The 17,319-nt window shown below is 52.9% G+C and overlaps 1 protein-coding gene across 8 annotated transcripts in view; it reads right to left on the bottom strand.

Annotated features, from left to right (window-relative positions):
* The window catches only part of LOC140106026 (uncharacterized), a 582,332-nt gene that overhangs the window by 348,777 nt on the left and 216,236 nt on the right, over positions 1-17,319 (bottom strand). For 2 of the 8 annotated variants that reach the window (XM_072130190.1, XM_072130189.1), the window contains exons 1-2: positions 6,445-6,641; positions 1,101-1,287 (exon numbers count right to left, since the gene is read on the bottom strand). The exons of 2 other annotated variants lie outside the window; for them this stretch is intronic. In XM_072130190.1, the coding sequence (XP_071986291.1) occupies positions 1,101-1,238 (138 nt within the window). In that variant the 5' untranslated portion in view covers positions 1,239-1,287; positions 6,445-6,641. Of the gene's footprint in view, positions 1-1,100; positions 1,288-6,444; positions 6,665-17,319 lie in introns of those variants that run through there. 4 more of the 8 variants (XM_072130187.1, XM_072130188.1, XM_072130182.1 and 1 more) reach the window with 4 other exon arrangements.

Here is a 17,319-nt window from a genome sequence, read left to right as displayed (position 1 = left end):
ATGTCCTGTGTTATTAATACAGATAAGAGTGATGTCATGTGATCTATTACCCAGAATCCCTCACCTCTCCAGTCATGTCCTATGTTATTAATACAGATAATAGTGATGTCATGTGATCTATTACCCAGAATCCCTCACCTCTCCAGTCATGTCCTGTGTTATTAATACAAATAAGACTGATGTCATGTGATCTATTACCCAGAATCCCTCACCTCACCAGTCATGTCCTGTGTTATTAATACAGATAAGACTGATGTCATGTGATCTATTACCCAGAATCCCTCACCTCTCCAGTCATGTCCTGTGTTATTAATACAGATAAGAGTGATGTCATGTGATCTATTACCCAGAATCCCTCACCTCTCCAGTCATGTCCTGTGTTATTAATACAGATAATAGTGATGTCATGTGATATATTACCCAGAATCCCTCACCTCTCCGGTCATGTTCTGTGTTATTAATACAGATAAGAGTGATGTCATGTGATCTATTACCCAGAATCCCTCACCTCTCCAGTCATGTCCTGTGTAAGTAATACAGATAAGAGTGATGTCATGTGATCTATTACCCAGAATCCCTCACCTCTCCGGTCATGTCCTGTGTTATTAATACAGATAAGAGTGATGTCATGTGATCTATTACCCAGAATCCCTCACCTCTCCAGTCATGTCCTGTGTTATTAATACAGATAAGAGTGATGTCATGTGATCTATTACCCAGAATCCCTCACCTCTCCAGTCATGTCCTGTGTTATTAATACAGATAAGACTGATGTCATGTGATCTATTACCCAGAATCCCTCACCTCACCAGTCATGTCCTGTGTTATTAATACAGATAAGACTGATGTCATGTGATCTATTACCCAGAATCCCTCACCTCTCCAGTCATGTCCTGTGTTATTAATACAGATAAGAGTGATGTCATGTGATCTATTACCCAGAATCCCTCACCTCTCCAGTCATGTCCTGTGTTATTAATACAGATAATAGTGATGTCATGTGATCTATTACCCAGAATCCCTCACCTCACCAGTCATGTCCTGTGTTATTAATACAGATAAGAGTGATGTCATGTGATCTATTACCCAGAATCCCTCACCTCTCCGGTCAGCAGGTGAATGATCTCCTGGGTGAGATTGAATATACAGTCTCTGATCTTGTTTTTGCACCGGTCCATCTTCTGTGAGTCACTCATCTTGTTTCTCTTGTGAAGGAGACTGTGAGGAGTCTTCTCCATGTCGGCCCCGATCCTGAAGAAACATTAATGGATATACATCTCCCCAGCGCTGCAGAGGAAGGAGATCACAAGAAGATTAACAGTCTATAGTCAGTGTCCTCCTCCTCCTCCCTCTATATAGCGCACAGTCTATAGCCAGTGTCCTCCTCCTCCCTCTATATAGCGCACAGTCTATAGTCAGTGTCGTCCTCCCTCTATATAGCGCACAGTCTATAGTCAGTGTCCTCCTCCTCCCTCTATATAGCGCACAGTCTATAGCCAGTGTCCTCCTCCTCCCTCTATATAGCGCACAGTCTATAGCCAGTGTCCTCCTCCTCCTCCCTCTATATAGCCACAGTCTATAGTCAGTGTCCTCCTCCCTCTATATAGCGCACAGTCTATAGTCAGTGTCGTCCTCCCTCTATATAGCGCACAGTCTATAGCCAGTGTCCTCCTCCTCCTCCTTCCTCTATATAGCGCACAGTCTATAGTCAGTGTCCTCCTCCTCCTCCCTCTATATAGCCACAGTCTATAGTCAGTGTCCTCCTCCTCCTCCTTCCTCTATATAGCGCACAGTCTATAGTCAGTGTCCTCCTCCTCCTCCCCCTATATAGCCACAGTCTATAGTCAGTGTCCTCCTCCTCCTCCTTCCTCTATATAGCACACAGTCTATAGTCAGTGTCCTCCTGCTCCCTCTATATAGCGCACAGTCTATAGTCAGTGTCCTCCTCCCTCTATATAGCGCACAGTCTATAGTCAGTGTCCTCCTCCTCCTCCCTCTATATAGTGCACAGTCTATAGTCAGTGTCCTCCTCCCTCTATATAGTGCACAGTATATAGTCAGTGTCCTCCTCCCTCTATATAGTGCACAGTCTATAGTCAGTGTCCTCCTCCCTCTATATAGCGCACAGTCTACAGTCAGTGTCCTCCTCCCTCTATATAGCGCACAGTCTATAGTCAGTGTCCTCCTCGTCCTCCCTCTATACAGCACACAGTCTATAGTCAGTGTCCTCCTCCCTCTATATAGCGCACAGTCTATAGTCAGTGTCCTCCTCCCTCTATATAGCGCACAGTCTATAGTCAGTGTCCTCCTCCCTCTATATAGCGCACAGTCTATAGTCAGTGTCCTCCTCCCTCTATATAGCGCACAGTCTATAGTCAGTGTCCTCCTCTCTCTATATAGCGCACAGTCTATAGTCAGTGTCCTCCTCGTCCTCCATCTATATAGCGCACAGTCTATAGTCAGTGTCCTCCTCCCTCTATACAGCGCACAGTCTATAGTCAGTGTCCTCCTCCCTCTATATAACGCACAGTCTATAGTCAGTGTCCTCCTCCCTCTATATAGCGCAGTCTATAGTCAGTGTCCTCCTCCCTCTATATAGCGCAGTCTATAGTCAGTGTCTTCCTCCCTCTATATAGCGCACAGTCTATAATCAGTGTCCTCCTCCCTCTATATAGCGCACAGTCTATAGTCAGTGTCCTCCTCCCTCTATATAGCGCACAGTCTATAGTCAGTGTCCTCCTCCCTCTATATAGCGCACAGTCTATAGTCAGTGTCCTCCTCCCTCTATATACCGCACAGTCTATAGTCAGTGTCCTCCTCCCTCTATACAGCGCACAGTCTATAGTCAGTGTCCTCCTCCCTCTATATAGCGCACAGTCTATAGTCAGTGTCCTCCTCCCTCTATATAGCGCACAGTCTATAGTCAGTGTCCTCCTCGTCCTCCCTCTATATAGCGCACAGTCTATAGTCAGTGTCCTCCTCCCTCTATATAGCGCACAGTCTATAGTCAGTGTCCTCCTCCTCCTCCCTCTATATAGCGCACAGTCTATAGTCAGTGTCCTCCTCCTCCCCCCTCTATATACCGCACAGTCTATAGTCAGTGTCCTCCTCCCTCTATACAGCGCACAGTCTATAGTCAGTGTCCTCCTCCCTCTATATAGCGCACAGTCTATAGTCAGTGTCGTCCTTCCTCTATATAGCGCACAGTCTATAGTCAGTGTCCTCCTCGTCCTCCCTCTATATAGCGCACAGTCTATAGTCAGTGTCCTCCTCCCTCTATATAGCGCACAGTCTATAGTCAGTGTCCTCCTCCCTCTATATAGCGCACAGTCTATAATCAGTGTCCTCCTCCCTCTATATAGCGCACAGTCTATAGTCAGTGTCCTCCTCGTCCTCCCTCTATATAGCGCACAGTCTATAGTCAGTGTCCTCCTCCCTCTATATAGCGCACAGTCTATAGTCAGTGTCCTCCTCCCTCTATATAGCGCACAGTCTATAGTCAGTGTCCTCCTCCCTCTATACAGTGCACAGTCTATAGTCAGTGTCCTCCTCCTCCTCCCTCTATATAGTGCACAGTCTATAGTCAGTGTCCTCCTCCCTCTATATAGTGCACAGTATATAGTCAGTGTCCTCCTCCCTCTATATAGTGCACAGTCTATAGTCAGTGTCCTCCTCCCTCTATATAGCGCAGTCTATAGTCAGTGTCCTCCTCCTCCTCCCTCTATATAGCGCACAGTCTATAGTCAGTGTCCTCCTCCTCCCTCTATACAGTGCACAGTCTACAGTCAGTGTCCTCCTCCCTCTATATAGCGCACAGTCTATAGTCAGTGTCCTCCTCATCCTCCCTCTATATAGCGCACAGTCTATAGTCAGTGTCCTCCTCCCTCTATATAGCGCACAGTCTATAGTCAGTGTCCTCCTCCCTCTATATAGCGCACAGTCTATAGTCAGTGTCCTCCTCCCTCTATATAGCGCACAGTCTATAGTCAGTGTCCTCCTCCATCTATATAGCGCACAGTCTATAGTCAGTGTCCTCCTCCCTCTATATAGCGCAGTCTATAGTCAGTGTCTTCCTCCCTCTATATAGCGCACAGTCTATAATCAGTGTCCTCCTCCCTCTATATAGCGCACAGTCTATAGTCAGTGTCCTCCTCCCTCTATATAGCGCACAGTCTATAGTCAGTGTCCTCCTCCCTCTATATAGCGCACAGTCTATAGTCAGTGTCCTCCTCCCTCTATATAGCGCACAGTCTATAGTCAGTGTCCTCCTCGTCCTCCCTCTATATAGCGCACAGTCTATAGTCAGTGTCCTCCTCCCTCTATATAGCGCACAGTCTATAGTCAGTGTCCTCCTCCCTCTATACAGCGCACAGTCTATAGTCAGTGTCCTCCTCCTCCTCCCTCTATATAGTGCACAGTCTATAGTCAGTGTCCTCCTCCCTCTATATAGTGCACAGTATATAGTCAGTGTCCTCCTCCCTCTATATAGTGCACAGTCTATAGTCAGTGTCCTCCTCCCTCTATATAGCGCAGTCTATAGTCAGTGTCCTCCTCCTCCTCCCTCTATATAGCACAGTCTATAGTCAGTGTCCTCCTCCTCCCTCTATACAGCGTGCAGTCTACAGTCAGTGTCCTCCTCCCTCTATATAGCGCACAGTCTATAGTCAGTGTCCTCCTCCCTCTATACAGCGCACAGTCTATAGTCAGTGTCCTCCTCCCTCTATATAGCGCATAGTCTATAGTCAGTGTCCTCCTCCCTCTATATAGCGCACAGTCTATAGTCAGTGTCCTCCTCCCTCTATATAGCGCACAGTCTATAGTCAGTGTCCTCCTCCTCCCTCTATATAGCGCACAGTCTATAGTCAGTGTCCTCCTCCTCCCTCTATATAGCGCACAGTCTATAGTCAGTGTCCTCCTCCTCCCTCTATATAGCGCACAGTCTATAGTCAGTGTCCTCCTCCTCCCTCTATATAGCGCACAGTCTATAGTCAGTGTCCTCCTCCTCCCTCTATATAGCGCACAGTCTATAGTCAGTGTCCTCCTCCTCCCTCTATATAGCGCACAGTCTATAGTCAGTGTCCTCCTCCTCCCTCTATATAGCGCACAGTCTATAGTCAGTGTCCTCCTCCTCCCTCTATATAGCGCACAGTCTATAGTCAGTGTCCTCCTCCTCCCTCTATATAGCGCACAGTCTATAGTCAGTGTCCTCCTCCCTCTATATAGCGCACAGTCTATAGTCAGTGTCCTCCTCCCTCTATATAGCGCACAGTCTATAGTCAGTGTCCTCCTCCTCCCTCTATATAGCGCACAGACTATAGTCAGTGTCCTCCTCCTTCCTCTATATAGCGCACAGTCTATAGTCAGTGTCCTCCTCCCTCTATATAGCGCACAGTCTATAGTCAGTGTCCTCCTCCTCCTCCCTCTATATAGCGCACAGTCTATAATCAGTGTCCTCCTCCCTCTATATAGCGCACAGTCTATAGTCAGTGTCCTCCTCCCTCTATATAGCGCACAGTCTATAGTCAGTGTCCTCCTCCCTCTATATACAGCACAGTCTATAGTCAGTGTCCTCCTCCCTCTATATAGCGCACAGTCTATAGTCAGTGTCCTCCTCCCTCTATATAGCGCACAGTCTATAGTCAGTGTCCTCCTCCCTCTATATAGCGCACAGTCTATAGTCAGTGTCCTCCTCCTCCTCCCTCTATATAGCGCACAGTCTATAATCAGTGTCCTCCTCCCTCTATATAGCGCACAGTCTATAGTCAGTGTCCTCCTCCTCCTCCCTCTATACAGCGCACAGTCTATAGTCAGTGTCCTCCTCCCTCTATATAGCGCACAGTCTATAGTCAGTGTCCTCCTCCCTCTATATAGCGCACAGTCTATAGTCAGTGTCCTCCTCCTCCTCCCTCTATATAGCGCACAGTCTATAATCAGTGTCCTCCTCCCTCTATATAGCGCACAGTCTATAGTCAGTGTCCTCCTCCCTCTATATAGCGCACAGTCTATAGTCAGTGTCCTCCTCCCTCTATATACAGCACAGTCTATAGTCAGTGTCCTCCTCCCTCTATATACCGCACAGTCTATAGTCAGTGTCCTCCTCCCTCTATATAGCGCACAGTCTATAGTCAGTGTCCTCCTCCCTCTATATAGCGCACAGTCTATAGTCAGTGTCCTCCTCCCTCTATATACCGCACAGTCTATAGTCAGTGTCCTCCTCCCTCTATATAGCGCACAGTCTATAGTCAGTGTCCTCCTCCTCCCTCTATATAGCGCACAGTCTATAGTCAGTGTCCTCCTCCCTCTATATAGTGCACAGTCTATAGTCAGTGTCCTCCTCCCTCTATATAGTGCACAGTCTATAGTCAGTGTCCTCCTCCCTCTATATAGCGCACAGTCTATAGTCAGTGTCCTCCTCCTCCCTCTATATGCCGCACAGTCTGTTACCTCAGGGTTCGGTCCATCTCTTCACCTGGACCTAACCCGGAAATGTGGGCACGACTACAGGATGTTGATGACGTCACGGCCATGTGACAAGTGGGAGGCGGGGTCCGGCCTGTACGTGAGTCCATCCCTCCTCTCGGTGTCCGAGGCTTCGCGCAGCTGATCACGTGACACTGCTGTGGGCCTCCTTGTAGTGCTGCAATGCATGGCGGGAGTTGTAGTCCGAGGGCTATAAGTGGCTCTCAGGTGTGAAGGTCCCAGTGAGCGCACATTACTGGGGGCAGAGAAGAGGGCACACTACTGTGTGGGGGGGGGAGGGAGAGCACACACTATTGTGGGGGGGAGAAGAGCACACACTATTGTGGGGGGGAGAAGAGCGCACACTATTGTGGGGGGGGGAGAAGAGCGCACACTACTGGGGGGGGGGAGAAGAGCGCACACTACTGGGGGGGGGAGAAGAGCGCACACTATTGGGGGGGGGGAGAAGAGCGCACACTACTGTTGGGGGGGTGGGGGAGAAGAGCGCACACTACTGTGGGGGGGGGGGGGAGAAGAGCGCACACTACTGTGGGGGGGGGGGGGGAGAAGAGCACACACTACTGTGGGGGGGGGGGGAGAAGAGCGCACACTACTGTGGGGGGGGAGAAGAGCGCACACTACTGTGGGGGGGAGAAGAGCGCACACTACTGTGGGGGGGAGAAGAGCGCACACTACTGTGGTGGGGAGAAGAGCGCACACTACTGTGGGGGGGAGAAGAGCGCACACTACTGTGGGGGGAGAAGAGTGCACACTACTGTGGGGGGGAGAAGAGCGCATACTACTGTGGGGGGGAGAAGAGCGCACACTACTGTGGGGGGAGAAGAGTGCACACTACTGTGGGGGGGAGAAGAGCGCACACTACTGTGGGGGGGGAGAAGAGCGCATACTACTGTGGGGGGGAGAAGAGCGCACACTACTGTGGGGGGGGAGAAGAGCGCACACTACTGTGGGGGGGAGAAGAGCGCACACTACTGTTGGGGGGAGAAGAGCGCACACTACTGTGGGGGGGAGAAGAGCGCACACTACTGTGGGGGGGAGAAGAGCGCATACTACTGTGGGGGGGGGGGGAAGAGCGCACACTACTGTGGGGGGGAGAAGAGCGCACACTACTGTGGGGGGAGGGGGAAGAGCGCACACTACTGTGGGGGGGAGAAGAGCACACACTATTGTGGGGGGGAGAAGAGCGCACACTATTGGGGGGGGGGGAGAGCACACACTATTGTGGGGGGGAGAAGAGCGCACACTACTGGGGGGGGGGAGAAGAGCGCACACTACTGGGGGGGGGAGAAGAGCGCACACTACTGGGGGGGGGGGAGAAGAGCGCACACTATTGGGGGGGGAGAAGAGCGCACACTACTGTGGGGGGGGGGGGGGGGAGAAGAGCGCACACTACTGGGGGGGGGGGGGAGAAGAGCGCACACTATTGGGGGGGGAGAAGAGCGCACACTACTGTGGGGGGGGGGGAGAAGAGCGCACACTACTGGGGGGGGGGGAGAAGAGCGCACACCACTGTGGGGGGGGGGGGGAAGAGCGCACACTATTGGGGGGAGAAGAGCGCACACTACTGTGGGGGGGAGAAGAGCGCACACTACTGTGGGGGGGAGAAGAGCGCACACTACTGTGGGGGGGGGGGGAGAAGAGCGCACACTACTGTGGGGGGGAGAAGAGCGCACACTAATGTTGGGGGGAGAAGAGCGCACACTACTGTGGGGGGGAGAAGAGCGCATACTACTGTGGGGGGGGAGAAGAGCGCACACTACTGTGGGGGGGAGAAGAGCGCACACTACTGTGGGGGGGGAGAAGAGCGCATACTACTGTGGGGGGGGGGAGAGCGCACACTACTGTGGGGGGGGGAGAAGAGCGCACACTACTGTGGGGGGAGGGGGAAGAGCGCACACTACTGTGGGGGGGAGAAGAGCACACACTATTGTGGGGGGGAGAAGAGCGCACACTATTGGGGGGGGGGAGAAGAGCACACACTATTGTGGGGGGGAGAAGAGCGCACACTACTGGGGGGGGGGGAAGAGCGCACACTACTGGGGGGGGGGAGAAGAGCGCACACTATTGGGGGGGGGAGAAGAGCGCACACTACTGTGGGGGGGGGAGAAGAGCGCACACTCTTGGGGGGGGGAGAAGAGCGCACACTATTGGGGGGGGGAGAAGAGCACACACTATTGTGGGGGGGAGAAGAGCGCACACTACTGGGGGGGGGGGGAGAAGAGCGCACACTACTGGGGGGGGGAGAAGAGCGCACACTATTGGGGGGGGAGAAGAGCGCACACTACTGTGGGGGGGGGGAGAAGAGCGCACACCACTGTGGGGGGGGGGGAGCGCACAATATTGGGGGGGGAAGAGCGCACACTACTGTGGGGGGGGGGGGAGAAGAGCGCATACTACTGTGGGGGGGAGAAGAGCGCACACTACTGTGGGGGGGGGAGAAGAGCGCACACTACTGTGGGGGGGAGAAGAGCGCACACTAATGTTGGGGGGAGAAGAGCGCACACTACTGTGGGGGGAGAAGAGCGCATACTACTGTGGGGGGGGAGAAGAGCGCACACTACTGTGGGGGGGAGAAGAGCGCACACTACTGTGGGGGGGGAGAAGAGCGCATACTACTGTGGGGGGGGGGAGAGCGCACACTACTGTGGGGGGGGGAGAAGAGCGCACACTACTGTGGGGGGAGGGGGAAGAGCGCACACTACTGTGGGGGGGGGGGGAGAGCGCACACTACTGTGGGGGGGGAAGAGCGCACACTACTGTGGGGGGGGGGAAGAGCGCACACTACTGTGGGGGGGGGGGGGGGAAAGAGCGCACACTACTGTGGGGGGGGGGGGTGAGAAGAGCGCACATTACTGTGGGGGGGGGAGAAGAGCGCACACTACTTTGGGGGATGGGGGAGAAGAGCGCACACTACTGTGGGGGGGGGGGGAGAAGAGCGCACACTACTGTGTGTGTGGGGGGGGAAGAGCGCACACTACTGGGGACAGAGAAGAGCGCACACTACTGTGTGTCTGGGGGGGGGGGGGAGAAGAGCGCACACTACTGGGGGCAGAGAAGAGCGCACACCACTGGGGGCAACTAGAGGAGAGGAGGTTCTACCATCACCATAGACAGGGGCATCCTCTACACCTAGAGGACAGGAGGTTCTACCATCACCATAGACAGGAGGCATCCTCTACACCTAGAGGAGAGGAGGTTCTACCATCATCATAGACAGGGGGCATCCTCTACACCTAGAGGAGAGGACGTTCTACTATCACCATAGACAGGGGCATCCTCTACACCAGGGGTCAGGAACCTTTTTGGCTGAGAGAGCCATGAACACTTCATATTTTAAAATTTAATTCTGTGAGAGCCATACAGTATGCACATTCCTACCAGTAGATAGGTAGCCATGGCACATGTCCCCCAGTAGATAGGTAGCCCCATTACATGTCCCCCAGTAGATAGGTAGCCATGGCACATGTCCCCCAGTAGATAGGTAGCCCTAGTACATGTCCCCCAATAAATAGGTAGCCACCGCACATGCCCCCCAATAGATAGGTAGCCACAACACATGCCCCCCTGTAGATAGTTAGCCCCAGTACATATCCCCCAGTAAATGGGTAGCCACAGCACATGCCGCCAGTAGATAGGTACCCCCAGTAGATAGATAGCCCCAGTACATGCCCCCCCCAGTAGATAGGTAGCCCCAGTACATGCCCCCCAGTACATATGTAGCCACAGCACATGCACCCAAATAGACATCTAGCCCCAGCACATGCCCCCAAGTAGATAGGTACCCACAGAACATGTCCCCTAGTATACTGGTAATCACTTCACATGCCCCCCTAGTAGATAGGTAGCACCATCACATGCCTGCTAGTAAATAGGTAGCCACAGCACATGCCCCCCAGTAGATAGGTAGCCCCAGTGCATGCCCCCCAGTAAATAGGTAGCCACAGAACATGCCACCCGTAGATAGGTAGCCCCAGTAGGTACCCCCAGTAAATAGGTAGGCACTTCACATGGCCCCCAGTAACTAGGTAGCCACTGCACATACCGCCCCAATAGATAGTTAGCCCCAGCACATGCCCCCAGTAGATAGGTAGCCGCAGCACATGCACCCAGGCCCCAGTAGATAGGTAGTCACAGCACATGCCTCTCAGTAGACAGGTAGTGCAAGCACATACTTGCACCCAGTAGATAGGTAGCTCCAGCACATACCCCCAGTAGATAGGTAGTCACAGAAAAAAAGGGAATACTACCTGCTCTTCAGCAGCTTCTTATCACTCCCTCACTCTTCTCTATGACCCAGGCACCGCTGCCATCGTTGCTTAGGCAATGGATGAGTGGAGAGGAGTGGATGCTGCTCTACTCTATGACACAGGTGCTGTCACCTAAGCAACGGTGTGGCGATGGCGCCTGGGTCACACAAAGGATACAGGCAGTGGTAACATCCCTGCCTGCATCCAGTGATCATCGCTGTGTGTGTCTTAGATGTACACACTGCCGATCCCTATTAATCAATGATTTATCAGAGAGCCAGATGCTGCCATTAAAAGAGCCACATATGGCTCCCGAGCCATAGGTTCCCTACCCCTGCTCTACACCTAGAGGAGAGGAGGATCCACCATCACCATAGACAGGGGGCATCCTCTGCACCTAGAGGAGAGGAGGTTCTATCATCACCATAGACAGGGGACATCCTCTACACCTAGAGGAGAGGAGGTTCTACCATCACCATAGACAGGGGGCATCCTCTACACCTAGAGGAGAGGAGGTTCTACCATCACCATAGACAGGGGACATCCTCTACACCTAGAGGAGAGGAGGTTCTACCATCACCATAGACAGGAGGCATCCTCTACACCTAGAGGAGAGGAGGTTCTACCATCACCATAGACAGGGGGCATCCTCTACACCTAGAGGAGAGGAGGTTCTACCATCACCATAGACAGGAGGCATCCTCTACACCTAGAGGAGAGGAGGTTCTACCATCACCATAGACAGGGGGCATCCTCTACACCTAGAGAAGAGGAGATTCTATCATCACCATAGACAGGGGGCACCCTCTACACCTAGAGGAGAGGAGGGTCTACCATCACCATAGACAGGGGGCATCCTCTACACCTAGAGGAGAGGCGGTTCTACCATCACCATAGACAGGGGACATCCTCTACACCTAGAGGAGAGGAGGTTCTACCATCACCATAGACAGGAGGCATCCTCTACACCTAGAGGAGAGGAGGTTCTACCATCACCATAGACAGGGGGCATCCTCTACACCTAGAGGAGAGGAGGTTCTACCATCACCATAGACAGGGGGCATCCTCTACACCTAGAGGAGAGGAGGTTCTACCATCACCATAGACAGGGGGCATCCTCTACACCTAGAGGAGAGGAGGTTCTATAATCACCATAGACAGGGGGCATCATCTACACCTAGAGGAGAGGAGGCTCTACCATCACCATAGACATGGGGCATCCTCTACACCTAGAGGAGAGGAGGTTCTACCATCACCATAGACAGGAGGCATCCTCTACACCTAGAGGATAGGAGGTTCTTCCATCACCATAGACAGGGGACATCCTCTACACCTAGAGGAGAGGAGGATCCACCATCACCATAGACAGGGGGCATCCTCTGCACCTAGAGGAGAGGAGGTTCTATCATCACCATAGACAGGGGACATCCTCTACACCTAGAGGAGAGGAGGTTCTACCATCACCATAGACAGGGGGCATCCTCTACACCTAGAGGAGAGGAGGTTCTACCATCACCATAGACAGGGGACATCCTCTACACCTAGAGGAGAGGAGGTTCTACCATCACCATAGACAGGAGGCATCCTCTACACCTAGAGGAGAGGAGGTTCTACCATCACCATAGACAGGGGGCATCCTCTACACCTAGAGGAGAGGAGGTTCTACCATCACCATAGACAGGAGGCATCCTCTACACCTAGAGGAGAGGAGGTTCTACCATCACCATAGACAGGGGGCATCCTCTACACCTAGAGAAGAGGAGATTCTATCATCACCATAGACAGGGGGCACCCTCTACACCTAGAGGAGAGGAGGGTCTACCATCACCATAGACAGGGGGCATCCTCTACACCTAGAGGAGAGGCGGTTCTACCATCACCATAGACAGGGGACATCCTCTACACCTAGAGGAGAGGAGGTTCTACCATCACCATAGACAGGAGGCATCCTCTACACCTAGAGGAGAGGAGGTTCTACCATCACCATAGACAGGGGGCATCCTCTACACCTAGAGGAGAGGAGGTTCTACCATCACCATAGACAGGGGGCATCCTCTACACCTAGAGGAGAGGAGGTTCTACCATCACCATAGACAGGGGGCATCCTCTACACCTAGAGGAGAGGAGGTTCTATAATCACCATAGACAGGGGGCATCATCTACACCTAGAGGAGAGGAGGCTCTACCATCACCATAGACATGGGGCATCCTCTACACCTAGAGGAGAGGAGGTTCTACCATCACCATAGACAGGAGGCATCCTCTACACCTAGAGGATAGGAGGTTCTTCCATCACCATAGACAGGGGGCATCCTCTACACCTAGAGGAGAGGAGATTCTATCATCATCATAGACAGGGGGCATCCTCTACACCTAGAGGAGGGGCGGTGCTACCATCACCATAGACAGGGGGCATCCTCTACACCTAGAGGAGAGGAGGTTCTACCATCACCATAGACAGGGGGCATCCTCTACACCTAGAGGAGAGGAGGTTCTACCATCACCATAGACAGGGGGCATCCTCTACACCTAGAGGAGAGGAGGTTCTACCATCACCATAGACAGGGGGCATCCTCTACACCTAGAGGAGAGGAGGTTCTACCATCACCATAGACAGGGTGCATCCTCTACACCTAGAGGAGAGGAGGTTCTACCATCACCATAGACAGGGAGCATCCTCTACACCTAGAGGAGAGGAGGTTCTACCATCACCATAGACAGGGGGCATCCTCTACACCTAGAGGAGAGGAGGTTCTACCATCACCATAGACAGGGGGCATCCTCTACACCTAGAGGAGGAGGTTCTACTATCACCATAGACAGGGGCATCCTCTACACCTAGAGGAGAGGAGGTTCTACCATCACCATAGACAAGGGGCATCCTCTACACCTAGAGGAGAGGAGGTTCTACCATCACCATAGACAGGGGCATCCTCTACACCTAGAGGAGAGGAGGTCCTACCATCACCATAGACAGGGGGCATCCTCTACACCTAGAGGAGAGGAGGCTCTACCATCACCATAGACAGGGGTTATCCGCTACACCTAGAGGAGAGGCGGTTCTACCATCACCATAGACAGGGGACATCCTCTACACCTAGAGGAGAGGTGGTTCTTCCATCACCATAGACAGGGGCATCCTCTACACCTAGAGGAGAGGAGGTTCTACCATCACCATAGACAGGGGACATCCTCTACACCTAGAGGAGAGGAGGTTCTACCATCACCATAGACAGGGGGCATCCTCTACACCTAGAGGAGAGGAGGCTCTACCATCACCATAGACAGGGGTTATCCGCTACACCTAGAGGAGAGGCGGTTCTACCATCACCATAGACAGGGGGCATCCTCTACACCTAGAGGAGGGGAGGTTCTACCATCACCATAGACAGGGGGCATCCTCTACACCTAGAGGAGAGGAGGTTCTACCATCACCATAGACAGGGGGCATCCTCTACACCTAGAGGAGAGGAGGTTCTACCATCACCATAGACAGGGGGCATCCTCTACACCTAGAGGAGAGGAGGTTCTACCATCACCATAGACAGGGTGCATCCTCTACACCTAGAGGAGAGGAGGTTCTACCATCACCATAGACAGGGAGCATCCTCTACACCTAGAGGAGAGGAGGTTCTACCATCACCATAGACAGGGGGCATCCTCTACACCTAGAGGAGAGGAGGTTCTACCATCACCATAGACAGGGGGCATCCTCTACACCTAGAGGAGGAGGTTCTACTATCACCATAGACAGGGGCATCCTCTACACCTAGAGGAGAGGAGGTTCTACCATCACCATAGACAAGGGGCATCCTCTACACCTAGAGGAGAGGAGGTTCTACCATCACCATAGACAGGGGCATCCTCTACACCTAGAGGAGAGGAGGTCCTACCATCACCATAGACAGGGGGCATCCTCTACACCTAGAGGAGAGGAGGCTCTACCATCACCATAGACAGGGGTTATCCGCTACACCTAGAGGAGAGGCGGTTCTACCATCACCATAGACAGGGGACATCCTCTACACCTAGAGGAGAGGTGGTTCTTCCATCACCATAGACAGGGGCATCCTCTACACCTAGAGGAGAGGAGGTTCTACCATCACCATAGACAGGGGACATCCTCTACACCTAGAGGAGAGGAGGTTCTACCATCACCATAGACAGGGGGCATCCTCTACACCTAGAGGAGAGGAGGCTCTACCATCACCATAGACAGGGGTTATCCGCTACACCTAGAGGAGAGGCGGTTCTACCATCACCATAGACAGGGGACATCCTCTACACCTAGAGGAGAGGAGGTTCTACCATCACCATAGACAGGAGGCATCCTCTACACCTAGAGGAGGGAAGGTTCTACCATCACCATAGACAGGGGCATCCTCTACACCTAGAGGAGAGGAGGTTCTACCATCACCATAGACAGGGGGCATCCTCTACACCTAGAGGAGAGGAGGTTCTACCATCACCATAGACAGGAGGCATCCTCTACACCTAGAGGAGAGGAGGTTCTACCATCACCATAGACAGGGGGCATCCTCTACACCTAGAGGAGAGGAGATCCTATCATCACCATAGACAGGGGGCATCCTCTACACCTAGAGGAAAGGCGGTTCTACCATCACCATAGACAGGGGACATCCTCTACACCTAGAGGAGAGGAGGTTCTACCATCACCATAGACAGGGGGCATCCTCTACACCTAGAGGAGAGGAGGTTCTACCATCACCATAGACAGGGGGCATCCTCTACACCTAGAGGAGAGGAGGTTCTACCATCACCATAGACAGGGGGCATCCTCTACACCTAAAGGAGAGGAGGTTCTATAATCACCATAGACAGGGGGCATCATCTACACCTAGAGGAGAGGAGGCTCTACCATCACTATAGACATGGGGCATCCTCTACACCTAGAGGAGAGGAGGTTCTACCATCACCATAGACAGGAGGCATCCTCTACACCTAGAGGAGAGGAGGTTCTACCATCACCATAGACAGGGGGCATCCTCTACACCTAGAGGAGAGGAGATTCTATCATCACCATAGACAGGGGGCATCCTCTACACCTAGAGGAGGGGCGGTGCTACCATCACCATAGACAGGGGGCATCCTCTACACCTAGAGGAGAGGAGGTTCTACCATCACCATAGACAGGGGGCATCCTCTACACCTAGAGGAGAGGAGGTTCTACCATCACCATAGACAGGGGGCATCCTCTACACCTAGAGGAGAGGAGATTCTATCATCACCATAGACAGGGGGCATCCTCTACACCTAGAGGAGAGGAGGTTCTACCATCACCATAGACAGGGGGCATCCTCTACACCTAGAGGAGAGGAGGTTCTACCATCACCATAGACAAGGGGCATCCTCTACACCTAGAGGAGAGGAGGTTCTACCATCACCATAGACAGGGGGCATCCTCTACACCTAGAGGAGAGGAGGTTCTACCATCACCATAGACAGGGGCATCCTCTACACCTAGAGGAGAGGAGGTTCTACCATCACCATAGACAAGGGGCATCCTCTACACCTAGAGGAGAGGAGGTTCTACCATCACCATAGACAGGGGCATCCTCTACACCTAGAGGAGAGGAGGTTCTACCATCACCATAGACAGGGGGCATCCTCTACACCTAGAGGAGAGGTGGTTCTACCATCACCATAGACAGGGGCATCCTCTACACCTAGAGGAGAGGAGGTTCTACCATCACCATAGACAGGGGACATCCTCTACACCTAGAGGAGAGGAGGTTCTACCATCACCATAGACAGGGGGCATCCTCTACACCTAGAGGAGAGGTGGTTCTACCATCACCATAGACAGGGGGCATCCTCTACACCTAGAGGAGAGGAGGTTCTTTCACCACCATGGGGCACTCTCAGACAGGGATGTACAAGAGGTGGTTGGAGGACAAGAGGCTACAGGAGGAGGCTAGAGGACCTGGAGGCCATAGGAGGATGCTGCAGGACAGGAGGCCACTGGAGGAAACTGGAGGACAGAAGGCTACAGGAGAAGGTTGGAAAACAAATGAGGGAGGTTGGAGGACAGGAGGTCACAGTATGAGGGAGGATGGAGGACAGGAGGCCACAGTATGAGGGAGGATGGAAGACAGGGGCCACAGTATGAGGGAGGATGGAGGACAGGAGGTTACAGTATGAGGGAGGTTGGAGGACAGGAGGCCACAATATAAGGGAGATGGAGGACAGGAGGCCACAGTATGAGGGAGGATGGAGGACAGGAGTCCACAGTATGAGGGAGGATGGAGGACAGGAGGCCACAGTATGAGGGAGGACAGGAGGTCACAGTATGAGGGAGGATGGAGGACAGGAGGCCACAGTATGAGGGAGGATGGAGGACAGGAGACCACAGTATGAGGGAGGACAGGAGGCCATAGTATGCGGGAGGATGGAGGACAGGAGGCCACAGTATGAGGGAGGATGGAGGACAGGAGGCCACAGTATGAGGGAGGATGGAGGACAGGAGGCCACAGTATGAGGGAGGATGGAGGACAGGAGGCCACAGTATGAGGGAGGATGGATGACAGGAGGCCACAGTATGAGGGAGGACAGGAGGTCACAGTATGAGGGA

The sequence above is a fragment of the Engystomops pustulosus genome, chromosome 11 (genome assembly GCF_040894005.1).
Source record: "Engystomops pustulosus chromosome 11, aEngPut4.maternal, whole genome shotgun sequence".
NCBI classification, from domain to species: Eukaryota; Metazoa; Chordata; class Amphibia; order Anura; family Leptodactylidae; genus Engystomops; species Engystomops pustulosus.
The sequence above is the reverse complement of the archived record's forward strand: the minus strand, read 5'-3'. Positions and strand labels throughout refer to the sequence as shown.